Source organism: Carcharhinus amblyrhynchos, chromosome 31, assembly GCF_965287045.1.
Source record: "Carcharhinus amblyrhynchos chromosome 31, sCarAmb.v2.hapA, whole genome shotgun sequence".
In the NCBI taxonomy this organism is placed as follows: domain Eukaryota; kingdom Metazoa; phylum Chordata; class Chondrichthyes; order Carcharhiniformes; family Carcharhinidae; genus Carcharhinus; species Carcharhinus amblyrhynchos.
In genome coordinates, this window is record NC_137354.1 from 6,064,570 (window position 1) to 6,078,103 (window position 13,534).

A 13,534-nucleotide genomic window follows, 5' to 3' on the forward strand; every position below is an offset into this window, starting at 1 on the left:
CAGGGATTCTAATACTGCCTGTTTCTCAATGGCACCACCACCCCCCCCCCCCCCCCCCCCGACTTCCCCACCCAGCCCCAATTGTTGCACATATCCAATACTGTACAGTGATTCCAACAATTCTAAACTGCTTGCGATGAGTGAATCACAACAGCATTTGAGATGACCATTATTGGGTCAATAGACTAACTACCTATACGAGGATATCAATTAGAGGCAAGCAAAAATCCAATATGCTGATTAAAGCTCTTCACATGAATGTTAAATATAATGTTTATGCACCATAACAATCTACTATTATTGACTGGTATGATGAGAAATTACTCTTGTCAACAATTGTGGATATGTTCCCTCTTTCTGCCTTGTGGATTCTCAACCTACGCTTTTTATTGTGTGGTACTTGGTACACTTCGCATGCTGTATTTCACTCTTCAGTTGTTGCTCTCCTCTCCCCACTTCCCATCCACCCCCTCTCCCTCCACTACCTCTCTCTTCACATCTCTGTTCACCCTCCCTTTTAAATATTTATTCACTCAAGGGATGTGGATGCCCTTGCCAAGGTCAACATTTATTGCCCATCCCAAATTGCCCTTGAGAAGGTGAGGAGACGCCTTCTTGAACGTAACTTGAGTGTCTTCTTGCCGTAGCTCTGGAGTCACACATAGGCCAGACTGGGTGAAGATGGCAAATTTTCAAGGGTGTTTGTGACATAGATGGGTTCTGACGACCATCTCTTAACTTTACAGTCACGTTTACTTTTTATTCCAGTTTTATTTAATTGACTGAACTCGGGTCACACACTATCATGACTAGAAACGAGCTCATATTATCCAGGTTCTGAGCTGAGGCCTTTGGATTACTAGTCCAGGAATATGACCACTTTTGTATCATGGGTTGATGGGCCAAATGGCCTCCTTCTGTATTGTTGATTCTATGATAACTACATTCATATGCTCTCGTTCTCTCTTCCTCTTAGTCAAACACTGCGTCCAAAAAATTCATCTCATCCTGTTTTTACTGCACGCATTGAATACTTTTAAGGCAAAGATAGATAAATTTTTGAATAGCAAAGGAATTACGGGTTGTGGTGAGCGGGCGGGTAAGTGGAGCTGAGTCCAGAAAAAGATCAGCAATGATCTTATTGAATGACAGACCAGGCTCGAGGGGCCAGTTGGCCTACTCCTGCTCCTAGTTCTTATGTGTAGGACGGGGAGGACCAACAAATGCCAGAACTGTTGTGAATCACCCTAATCTCCATTCCTTTCAGATGCTTTTAGGATTGATGAGGACACAGCTGTGATCACCACCACACGGCTCCTGGAATCCTACGAGAGGTTTAACCTGACTGTTGTTGCCACTGACCAGGGCGTGCTCCCGCTCTGGGGGTCAGCTTTGCTGAAGATTGAAGTGATTGATGTCAATGACAACCGGCCAGTGTTTGTCAGGCCTCCCAATGGGACAATACTACACGTCATGGAGGTAAGACCCTTGGCACGAACCCAGCAATTGGGAGACACTCTCAGACACACCGGTAACAGGAAAAGTTACACAGGATCACAGAATTGTGACAGCGCCTAAGGAGGCCTTTTGGCCCATTCCTTTTTGCACCAGCCTCCTGCACAAGCAATTCACCAGATACCTTCTCCACGTAACCCTGTGCAATCTTCCTTTTGGATAATAATTCAATTCCCTCTTAAAAGTTTCAATTGAATCTGCCTTCCCCACATTCTCGGGTAGCGTGTTTCAGATGTTAACCACTCTGATAAATGTTTTTCCTCATTTCAATTTTGCTTCTTTTCACATTATTTATCAGTCACAAGTAGGCTTACATTAACACTGCAATGAAGTTACTGTGAAATTCCCCTCATTGCCACATTCCTTTGAATCTGTCGTCTCTCGTATTCTCCATCCTTTCACAAGTAGCTTTATGCTATCCACCCTGTCCAGAACCCTTATGATTTTGAATATCTCCACCAAATCTCTTCTCAACCTTTCCTTCTCCGAAACAACTCTCTCTTAAACAACAAAACATTGGCCAAGAATAAAGAATAGCATTCCAAACTCTTTAAAGGCAGCTTTAGAAATGGAACAGTAATTCTATCTTTTTTTTAGTTTTGCACACTTCATGTTGCAGGGAATGGATTGGTTTATAGGTTTAGCAGAAAGAGACAAGAGAACTTATCAGGCCTGGAGCCAATAAAGAGCCATTCAGTCCATCAGTTCTGTTCCATCCAGAGCCTAATTTCATTGGCATTGTGTATACTAGCACCATTGCATATATCTTGTCTGCAGTAGTAGATAGATACAGCATGCCGTACAAAGAGAAGGAAAGGAGAGGGTGCAGAATGTAGTGTTACAGTCATAGCTAGGGTGTTGAGAAAGATCAACTTAATGCAAGGTAGGTCTATTCAAAAGTCTGATGGCAGCAGGGAATAAGAGATTGAGTATCATTAGAGAGTTTGCACAAGTTTTAAAAGCATAGAACAAGAGTAAAAGATAGAATTAGAAGGGTGTGCAATTGGCATCCAATAGATTCATCCTAAAACATAAACATCTCTTCTACTGATCAGCCATGATTGAATGATGGAGCAGACTCGATGGGCTGAATGGCCTAATTCTGCTCCTATATCTTATCCGATGGTCTTACTGCACAATCGTGTTAATCACCAGAAAAAAAACTGTATTTAATTTCCTTTTAATTTTTCCGGCGTGATTTGTACCAGCGTGCAATCTTGCAGTTCAGGAGCGGTACCGTGACTTGAGACTGTGATGCCTCAATCATTTGTTGTTTCCCAGGAGAGAGACGCAGGGTTCAATGTGTATGAGGTGCTGGCCACCGACAACGATGAAGGTTTGAACGGAGCAGTCAGGTACGGCTTCCTGAAGACAGCGGTTAACAGAGACTGGGAGTACTTCAGTATCGATCCTATCAGTGGAATCATCAATACCACAGTGCGCCTGGACAGGGAGAGACAGGCTGTCTATAATGTGAGTGCTCGGTTTTTGGAGTACCCTGTAGTCCCGATCCTCTACACACTACAGCTCCGAATTTGATTTAATTTTTGTTGGCTTGATTTATTATTGTCATGTGTATTAACATACAGTGAAAAATATTGTTTCCTGAGTGCTGTACAGACAAAGCATACCGTTCATAGAGAAGGAGAGGAGAGAGTGCAGAATTTTTCTTTATGTAGTGTGACAGTCATAGCTAGGGTGTAGAGAAAGATCAACTTAATGCAAGGTAGGTCCATTCAAAAGTCTGACAGCAGCAGGGAAGAAGCTGTTCTTGAGTTGGTTGGTACGTCACCTCAGACTTTTGTATCTTTTTCCTGACGGAAGAAGGTGGAAGAGAGAATTCCCAGGGTGTGTGGGGTCCTTAATTATGTTGGCTGCTTTCCTGAGGCAGCGGGAAGCGTAGACAGAGTCAGTGGATGGGAGGCTGGTTTGTGTGACGGATTGGGCTACATTCACGACCTTTTGTAGTTTCTTGCAGTCTTGGGCAGAGCAGGAGCCATACCAAGCTGTGATACGACCGGAAAGAATGCTTTCTATGGTGCATCTGAGAGTCATAGCTGACGTGCCAAATTTCCTTAGTCTTCTGAGAAACTAGAGGCATCGGTGGGCTTTCTTAACCATAGTTCATTTATGGGATGTGGGCATCACCGGCCCAGCATTTATTGCCCATTCCCCAAATGCCCTTGAGAAGTTGGTGGTGAGCGACCTTCTTGATCCGCTGTGGTGCAGGCACACCCACAGTGCTGTTAGGAAGGCAGTTCCAGGATTTTTATACCCAGCGACAGTGAGGGAATGGCGATACATTTCCAAAATCAGGATAGTGGATGTTGTTTTAGGAACCTTGGTGAGTTCCTGCAGTGTATCCGAATGTAAATTTAACTGCTATCTTCAGAGTCACAAAGCAAACTTGGATAGATGGCCTATTGGGCTTTTGGCCATCGTTCATGCTGAATACTGGGAACAAGTGAGCTTTGCTTTATACTTGGCTTTGCTGCCAGCACTGACACATATTTAGTACGATTTCCAAGTGTGGGTGTGTAATTATTTTGACACTGTTTTGTTGCTGACAGCGTAAAACCATCAGCAGCAAATAATTTTTGATTTGATTTATTATTGTCACATGTATTAGCATACAGTGAAAAGTATTGTTTCTTGCGCACTGTACAGACAAAACATATCGTTCATAGAGAAGGAAAGGAGAGGGTGCAGAATGTAATGTTACAGTAAAGAAGAAATTGCATTAAAGCATCGTTAGAGCATTTGAAAGACTTTGAATGAAGTTTTAGAAGCATAGAACGAGAGTAGAAGGTAAAATTAGAAGGTATGCTGGACACAGCTTGCAAGGAGTTGCCTCGCTCCAGCGCCATCTTGGGAAAAAAATGAGTTTGGAGATGGAGGCACCCTCCTATCTCTGCTTTAATTATCCAAATGAGTATTGACACCACTGGGGCGACAAATGAACTGTCGATAGAACAGGAATTATGGCAGAACTCAGTAAAAGGAGTCTATTTAAAAAGATTCTCTATGAGATACAGCAAACAGAACTCTTGACTGAAACTACCTTCTCAGAAGACTAAGGAAATTTGGCATGTTAGCTATGACTCTCAACAACTTTTACAGATGGACCATAGAAAGCATTCTTTCTGGTTGTATCACAGCTTGGTATGGCTCCTGCTCCTCCCAAGACCACAAGAAACTACAAAAGGTCGTGAATGCAGCCCAATCCATCACACAAACCAGCTTCCCATCCATTAACTCTGTCTACACTTCCCGCTGCCTCGGCAAGCAGCCAGCATAATTAAGGAACCCACGCACCCCGGACATTCTCTCTTCCATCTTCTTCCGTCAGGAAAATGATACAAAAGTCTGAGGTCACTGACCAACCGCCTCAAGAACAGCTTCTTCCCTGCTGCCGTCAGACTTTTGAATGGAATTACCTTGCATCAAGTTAATCTTTCTCTACACCCTAGCTATGACTGTAACACCACATTCATTATTCTCTCGTTTCCTTCTCTACGAACGGTGTGTTTTGTCTGTATAGTGTGCAAGAAACAATACTTTTCATTGTATACTAATACATGTGACAATAATAAATCAAATCAAATCAGCAAAACCTCCCAATAAAAGCAATGTTATTCCTACTGCAGAAGACAGTGAGAGGAGGAGAGTTGCATCATACACATTATTGGAATTGTATCAATCTTGGTCACTCAGACATAATGTAATCGGGAAATTAACCAATCTTCTCCACTTCTGGACAGAAATAGCATTATTGCCACATAGCAGTGAACGGGTAGAATGATTTCAATCATCTTTTAGAACCATAGAAAATTACAGCTCAGAAACAGGCCTTTTGGCCCTTCTTGTCTGTGCTGAACCATTTTTTGCCTAGTCCCACTGACCCGCACTTGGACCATATCCCTCCACACTCCTCTCCCCCACGAATCCGTCCAAGTTTTTCTTAAATGTTAAAAGTGACCTCGCATTTATCACTTTATCTGGCAGCTCATTCCACACTCCCACCACTCTCTGCGTGAAGAATCCCCCCAATATTCCCTTTAAACTTTTCTCCTTTCACCCTTAACCCACGCCCTCTGGTTTTTTTTCTCCCCTAACCTCAGTGGAAAAAGCCTGCTTGCATTCACTCTATCTATACCCATCATAATTTTATACACCTCTATCAAATCTCCCTCATTCTTCTACGCTCCAGGGAATAAAGTCCTAACCTATTCAATCTCTCTCTGTAACTCAGCTTCTCAAGTCCCGGCAACATCCTTGTGAACATTCCCTGCAGTCTTTCAACCTTATTTACATTCTTCCTGTAACTAGGTGACTAAAACTGTACACAACTCTTTAAATTCGGCCTCACTGATGCCTTATACAACCTTAGCGTAACACTCCAACTTTTAGACTTGATGCTCCGATTTATAAAGGCCAATGTACCAAAAGCTTTTCTTCATGGATTCTTTATGTTGTCTTTCTAGCTGATTCTCCTGGCTTACGACCTTGGTCAACCTGTCCCATATGAAACCACGCAGCTTCTGCAGGTAGCTCTGGATGATATTGATGACAATGAACCACTCTTTCTCAAACCACCGGTAAGAACACTTGAATACATGGAGAAAGTGCAGTCAGATACCGGCTATGAGTTAGGTTCTAAAACAATGAGGAGTTGTATATTGGACAGAAGAATTTTTCAGCATCAAGGGAGGCCACCTTGATCATTCCACCTCTGTTGTTTTCTGAAAGTGTTGCTGATTGGTCCCACTCTCCGATAGTTTTCCCATAGCCCTGCTAGATTTTTTCTCCATCTCATGTATGTGAGGAAGCTATAATTGAATTTACCCTTTCAGAGAATCATTGTTGTAGCAAAACAGAGGCCATTTCAGCCTATTCCAGCTCTCTGCAGAAGCAATTTAGCTAATTCCACACCTCTTCCTGTGAGCCCTGCAAGATCCCTTCCATCAGGTGCTTATCCAATTTCTTTTTAAATGCACCACTGAACCTGCCTCCACCAAACTCTCAGACAATACCGTCCAGATCCTAACCCCCACTCACGGTATGAATCTGTCTCCACCACACTCTCAGACAGTGCATTCCAGATCCTAACCACTCACTGTGTGAATCTGTCTTCACCACACTCTCAGACAGTACATTCCAGATCCTAACCACTTGCTATGTGAATCTGTTTCCACCACACTCTCAGACAGTGCATTCCAGATCCTAACCACTTGCTATGTGAATCTGTTTCCACCACACTCTCAGACAGTACATTCCAGATCCTAACCACTTGCTATGTGAATCTGTTTCCACCACACTCTCAGACAGTACATTCCAGATCCTAACCACTCGCTATGTGAATCTGTTTCCACCACACTCTCAGACAGTACATTCCAGATCCTAACCACTCGCTATGTGAATCTGTCTCCACCGCACTCTCAGTGCATTCCAGATCCTAACCACTCACTGTGTGAATCTGTCTCCACCACACTCTCAGACAGTGCATTCCAGATCCTAACCACTCACTGTGTGAATCTGTCTCCACCACACTCTCAGTGCATTCCAGATCCTAACCACTCGCTGTGTGAATCTGTCTCCACCACACTCTCAGACAGTGCATTCCAGATCCTAACCACTCACTGTGTGAATCTGTCTCCACCACATTCTCAGACAGTGCATTCCAGATCCTAACCACTCACTGCCTACAAACAAATAAAATATTTTGGTACCTTTGCTTGTTGTCTCAGGGTGCTCTGATCCTGACTGAACCACCAACAGAAACAGTTTCTCCCTAAATACTCTCTGATCAAAACCATGCATTCTTTTGAACATTTGTATTGATATCTTGTTAACCACCCTGTGCCTGAAAGAGAACAAGCCCAGTCACCGTAAGTCACATAAAAATATAACTTCAAATGATCAGGCAAGCCTGTAAACCCGTGTGAAAATGGGAAGGGATTTTCTAATGCTACTTTGAAACACTCTGATTGAAGTCCCACATGTGATAGGAACCAAGTTTAAAAGTCTCCAGCACATTTCAGCTGTCAAGAGTAGGATCTGGAATGCACTGTCTGAGAGTGTGGTGGAGACAGATTCACACAACGAGTGGTTAGGATCTGGAATGCACTGTCTGAGAGTGTGGTGGAGGCTGGTTCACTGAGCAGAAACCAGGACAGGGGAGCCAAAGGTGCTCAGGGAAGTTAACATTGAGCTTTCGACTGAGATAAGTAGTAAGGCAGAAAGCTTCCCAATCCAGGGAATTGACACAGGTGGTACAGGAACAATACAAACACAGATCGCCAACAGCCCCATCGCCAGGCACTGCCAAATAGCACACATCATGGAACAGGGAGCTAAGTACACAGGAAGCAATGTGTGGAATCATTCCCAGCAGTGGAATATCTCCAAGAGACACAAGGCCCAGGTTCTCCTGAGCTTGCGCCATTTTCCTGGTGCAGCTTAGACAAAATCTGGCATCAATCCAAGTCAAAGAATTTCAAGTGTAAATTGTGATGTGTAAATCATGTTTTGGAATTTCCTGTCCGATAAGCTTAACCACAAAGTTTGCCACATCCCTAGAGCGAATTGCAACTATCTGAAGCCATTTGAGGAAGCCTTGAAAATTCAACTGGTTCTCTAGGGTGCAAAGACATTAGTAAGCGCCTTCTAAAAAGCTTTTGGGTAGAACTTTATTTTGAATTGGTCGTGAAACTGGTGTACACCAAGAAAACTGACCAATTGCCATGTATGGTTTGTTTGAAGAGTCATTCTCAGTTATTTAGAAGCACGTTACTGAGGGATGGGAGTCTGATTAAGAAGGCCTTCTTTTGACAAACCCATTTCTAGCTGTTTTAGTCAATCTGTACCAGGTTACAGCTCGTAACTGTATAGAGAAATATCAATGCAAACATGTTTGCGAAAGAAGAACCTTGTCCAATTACACCCACTCATGACAGATCTTATCCTTGGCAGGATGCAAGTTCATCTCAAGCTCAGTGCAATTTTGGGTACAATTTACTCATTTTCTGCCTCCTTTGTTGGTGCCTGTCTCATCCCAGATCTTCCCCACCTCCCCCCACACACTTTGATACAGTGGTTAGCACTGCTGCCTCATACAGCTCCAGGGATCCACGTTCGATCCCTAGCTTGGGTCACTGTCAAAGAACAAAGAAAATTACAGCACAGGAATAGGCCCTTTCACCCTCCAAGCCTGCACCGACCATGCTGCCCAACTGAACTAAAACCCCCTACCCTTCTGGGGACCGTATCCCTCTATTCCCAAACTATTCATGTATTTGTCAAGAGGTCCCTTAAAAGTCACTATCATATCTGCTTCCACTACCTCTCCCAGCAACAAATTCCAGGCACTCAGTACTCTGTGTAAAAAATCTGCCTCGTACATCTCCTTTAAACCTTGCCCCTTGTACCTTAAACTTGTACCGCCTACTAATTGACTCTTCCACCCTGGGAAAATGCTTCTGACTATCCACTCTGACCATGTCTCTCATAATCTTGTAGACTCCTATCAGGTCGCCCCTCAACCTCCATCGCTCCAGTGAGAACAAACCAAGTTTCTCCAATCTCTCCTCATAGTTAATGCCCTCCATACCAGGCAACATCTTAGTAAATCTTTTCTGTACCCTCTCCAAAGACTCCACATCCTTCTGGTAGTGTGGTGACCAGAATTGAACACTATACTCCTAGTGTGGCCTAACTAATGTTCTATAAACCTGCAACATGACTTGCCAATTTTTAAATTCAGTGCCCTGGCCGATGAAGGCAAGCATGCCATATGCTTTCTTGATTACCTTCTCCACCTGCCTTGCCACTTTCAGTGACCTGTGTACCTGTGCACCCAGATCCCTCCGCCTATAAATACTCTTAAGGATTCTGCCATTTTTACTGTATATTTCCTATCCGTATTTGACCTTCCAAAATGCATCACCTCATATTTGTCCAATTTAAACTCCATCTGCCATTTCTCCACTCAAGTCTACAACTGATCTATATCTTGTTGTATCCTCTGATGGTCCTCATTGTTATCTGCAAATCCACCAACTTATGTGTCGTCCACAAACTTACTAATCAAACCAGTTACATTTTCCTCCAAATCATTTATATATATATATTACAAACAGCAAAGGTCTCAGCATTGATCCCTGAGGAACACCACTTGTCACAGCCCTCCATTCAGAAATGCACTCTTTCACTGCTACCCTCTGTCTTCTTTGACCGAGCCAGTTTTGTATCCACCTTGCCAGCTCACCTCTGATCCCATGCGACTTCACCTCTACACCAGTCTGCTATGAGGGACCTTATCAAAGGCCTTTTACCAAAGTCCTGTTAAGTTCATTTTTCGTGAGATTCTTCCGTCCTTGATACAAAGACAAACAATATGCAAGCTGGCAAACTTTTGCCATGTAACTTCCACTCAGTGCTGGGAATCAAGTAGCAAAAGACATGCCAAACAATGGGACAGTCCCCCTTTATTAGCTTTTACAATCCTTCAGATCACATGCAATCTGATACAATATAGCTAATCACAAAACACCCTTTGTTCTAGCAGGTTAACCATATCTAAGGTCATAATATTGTTATGTTGAAAGAAAGAGAACTATTAAAGGGTGAATTCGTTAATCACAGATTCCTTAAGCTTGTCATTTTGAAATCAACTCAAAACTTCTTAGTTGCATGCGGTGTTAACCCCTTAATATCTCAGTCCATGTAGACAACACCCACCGCCCTACCCTCATCAATCATCTTTGTCACTTCCTCGAAAAACTCGATCAACTTCGTAAGACACAACCTCCCCTTAACAAAAACCATGTATCCTCTCAGTAATATGTCCACTGTCTGTGTGGAGTCTGCACATACTGTGCATGGGTTCCCTCCGGATACTCCGGTTTCCTCCTACAGTCTGAAAGTCATGCTGGTTAGGTGCAGCGGCCATGCTAAATTCTCCCTCAGTGTACCCAAACAGGCGCCGGAGTGTGGCAACTTCATGCATCGTCTGCTGAATGGGTGGCTGATTCTCTGTGTGACAAATCAGCAGTAGCCGGTTAACTGGCTCAAAGGAGAGGGGCTCCCTCCCAAAGATTTTAATGTCTCACGTCTCACTGTTGACAGCTTTCATCCTCTCCTTCCTTTTAAGGGAAGTTCTTTGTTGACACTGTGTGGTTAGGCAGAAACAAAGCTGCATCTCGTCAGCCCGCAGACCACTTTGCTGAATAAGATGTTTCCTTTCTGCTCTACAACCGCATACACACACACACACAGAGTTATTTGTCACCAATTTAAAGCACAGATCTTGAGGATGTAAACACCAGGCAGCACATTTCTGACCTTCTTTAGTTGTGGTTCAGTCAGGAGGACTGTCGAACATAGAGTTCAAAGTCCCCAAGTCAAAGAATTCAGCACGTACTCTCCTGGGATACCTCCCTGCAGTACTGACAGATTCCTGGATTGTTTTAAGTTTATTTATTAGTGTCACAAGTAAGGCTTCCATTGACACTGCAGTGAAGTTACTGTGAAAATCCCCCAGTTGCCATACTCCAGTGCCCATTTGGGTACACTGAGGGAGAATTTAGCATGGCCAATGCACCTAACCGGCACGTCTTTTGGACGTGGGAGGAAACCGGAGCACCCAGACGAAACCCACACAGACACTGGGAAAACAAGCAGACTCCACACAGACAGTGACCCAAGCCAGGAATCGAACCCGGATCCCTGGCGCTGTGAGGATGCCATGATAACCACTGTGCCAGCGTGCTATCCCCTTGCCTGAGACACTCTCAGCAATTGCCTGATCTAGTGGATGTTACAGCTCCAATGTTACTACTGGAAGAGGAGCTGTCAGTTCATCTCGACATTCCAGCACGGTCCCGAGAGAGTGCTGCACTGTCAGGGGTGCGATGTCTTTCAGTCAAGGTGATGAACCAAGACTCCACCTGCCTGCAGGTGAACGTGAAAGATCCCATGGTACTACCCCCAAGTAGAGACCAGGAGAGTTCTCCCCAATAACCTGACTAATGTATATCACAGAAACAGATTATCTGCTCTTTTTCGTGTTGCTATTGGCGAGATCTTGCTGTGTGCAAATTGGCTGCTGTGTTTCCTACATTACAACAGTGATTGTGTTTCAAAACAGTTTCATTGGCTGTGAAGCAGGTGGGCATGACCAATGGTCATGAAAAGCGCTATATAAATGCAAACCTTTCCTCTTTTCATCAACCGACTAACTCCATCAACTAGGATCATTGATGCTATTGTTTGTAAACATAAGAACATAAGAAATAGGAGCAGGAGTAGGCCATCTAGCCCTTCGAGCCTGCCCCGCCATTCAATAAGATCATGGCTGATCTGTCGTGGCTCAGTTCCACATTCCCGCCCTCTCCCCATAACCCTTAATCCCCTCTCTTATCAAAAACCCATCAACCCGCAAACACTTCCTCTGGGCAGAGTTTGCTGCCTACATAATCAGCACACTCGGAGATAATTCGTCGAGGCGTTGCGCAGTGAATTACAGAGTAATTCTCTTGGGCAAAAGAAACCCTTTGGTCCATCTAGCCCACCTATCCCCACACCCTTAGTGTGTTTCTAATCACCATGAAATTCACTGACAAGAACCTAGTGAGTTCCCTCTTGAAACTCATTGAAGTTCCTTGGTTCCACCACCTGTACCAATTCCTTGTTCCACAAGCTTACTCTCTGTTAGCATAAAGATTCCTCTTCCATTTAGTATATTTTTCACAACTGGCTGCCTTGCAGGCATACTTCAAGGAACATTAACAGTTAACCCCAAATACTTTTCTCCCCCTATCTGCTCTGCATTCCCGGACAATAAAATAGTTTGTAACATTTTATTGCTTATCAAGTAGAATGATCCAATATTCCTTGAACTTAATTAGCGTGAGAGGTGATTTGATTGCAGTGAGAGGGTTTGACAGAATAGGTGCTGGGGGGGGTGCCGTAGCTGGAGCATCTCAAACCGGGGCTCATAGTCTCAGGGTAGAGGGCTAGGCCATCCAGGACTGAGGTTAGGAGAAATCTCTTCACATAAAGGATTGTGAATCTTTGGAATTATCGCAGAGAGCTGCGAACGTTCAGTCATTTCATATATTTTGGGACAAAGATTGATGAATATTCAGATACCAAAGGAATCAAAGTATTTGGGGATTTGACAGGAAAGATTAGCTGTGACCTTACTGAATGATGAAGCAGCCTCAAAGGCCTACATACAAACATATGAATTAGGAGTAGGCTGTTCGGCCCCTCAAGTCTGCTGCACCATTCAATAAGATCATGGCTGATCTGATTGTAATCTCAACCCTGCATTCCCGCCGACCCCCCCGATAACCTTTCACCTTGATTGTTTATCAATAATCTATCTCACGCTACCTTAAAAATATTCATAGAGAGTTTCAGAGACACTCAACCCTCTGAGAAAAAAAATGCCTCCTTGCATCTACCTTAAATGGATGATCCCTCACTTGTGAACAGTGACTCCCTAGTTCTGGATTCCCCCACAAGAGGAAACATTTTCTCCACACCCACCCTCTCAAGACCCTTCAGGATCTTATATGTTTCAATCAAATTGCGTCTCACTCTTCTGAACTCCAGCAGATATAGACCTACCCTTTCCTCATAAAACAACCTGCCTGTTGCAGGTATTAGTCTAGTAAAAAGTCGCTGAAATGCTTCCAACTCATTTACTCCTTTCCTTGAATAAGGAGACCAATACTGTGCACAATACTCCAGATGAGAAGCCAATGGTGCAAAGCTACCATCTGCAGGATTATGACTGAATGCCTCTAAGACAGAGACCTGCCTAAAAGTAACAGTGCGTGTATAACAGAAGCATAACCTACTTTTGTATTATATTCCCTTCACAATAAATGATAACATCTAATAGTTTGCCTAATTATTTGCTGTACCTGTATATGAATCATTTGTAATTCATGTACTCGGACACCCAGACCCCTCTGCAGCTCAGAGCTTTGCAATCTCTGACCGTTTAGAT

General features: G+C 43.7%; 2 protein-coding genes across 6 annotated transcripts in view; one reads left to right on the top strand and one right to left on the bottom strand.

Moving 5' to 3' along the window:
• Positions 1-13,534, top strand: part of cdh23 (cadherin-related 23) — a 767,458-nt gene that overhangs the window by 715,930 nt on the left and 37,994 nt on the right. Inside the window, exons 53-55 of the mRNA XM_080215942.1 lie at positions 1,268-1,479; positions 2,797-2,988; positions 6,000-6,113. Coding sequence (XP_080072068.1) covers positions 1,268-1,479; positions 2,797-2,988; positions 6,000-6,113 — 518 coding nt within the window. The remainder of the gene's footprint in view (positions 1-1,267; positions 1,480-2,796; positions 2,989-5,999; positions 6,114-13,534) is intronic.
• Positions 1-13,534, bottom strand: part of LOC145360597 (mitochondrial adenyl nucleotide antiporter SLC25A24-B-like) — an 82,741-nt gene that overhangs the window by 1,609 nt on the left and 67,598 nt on the right. The window lies entirely within an intron of this gene.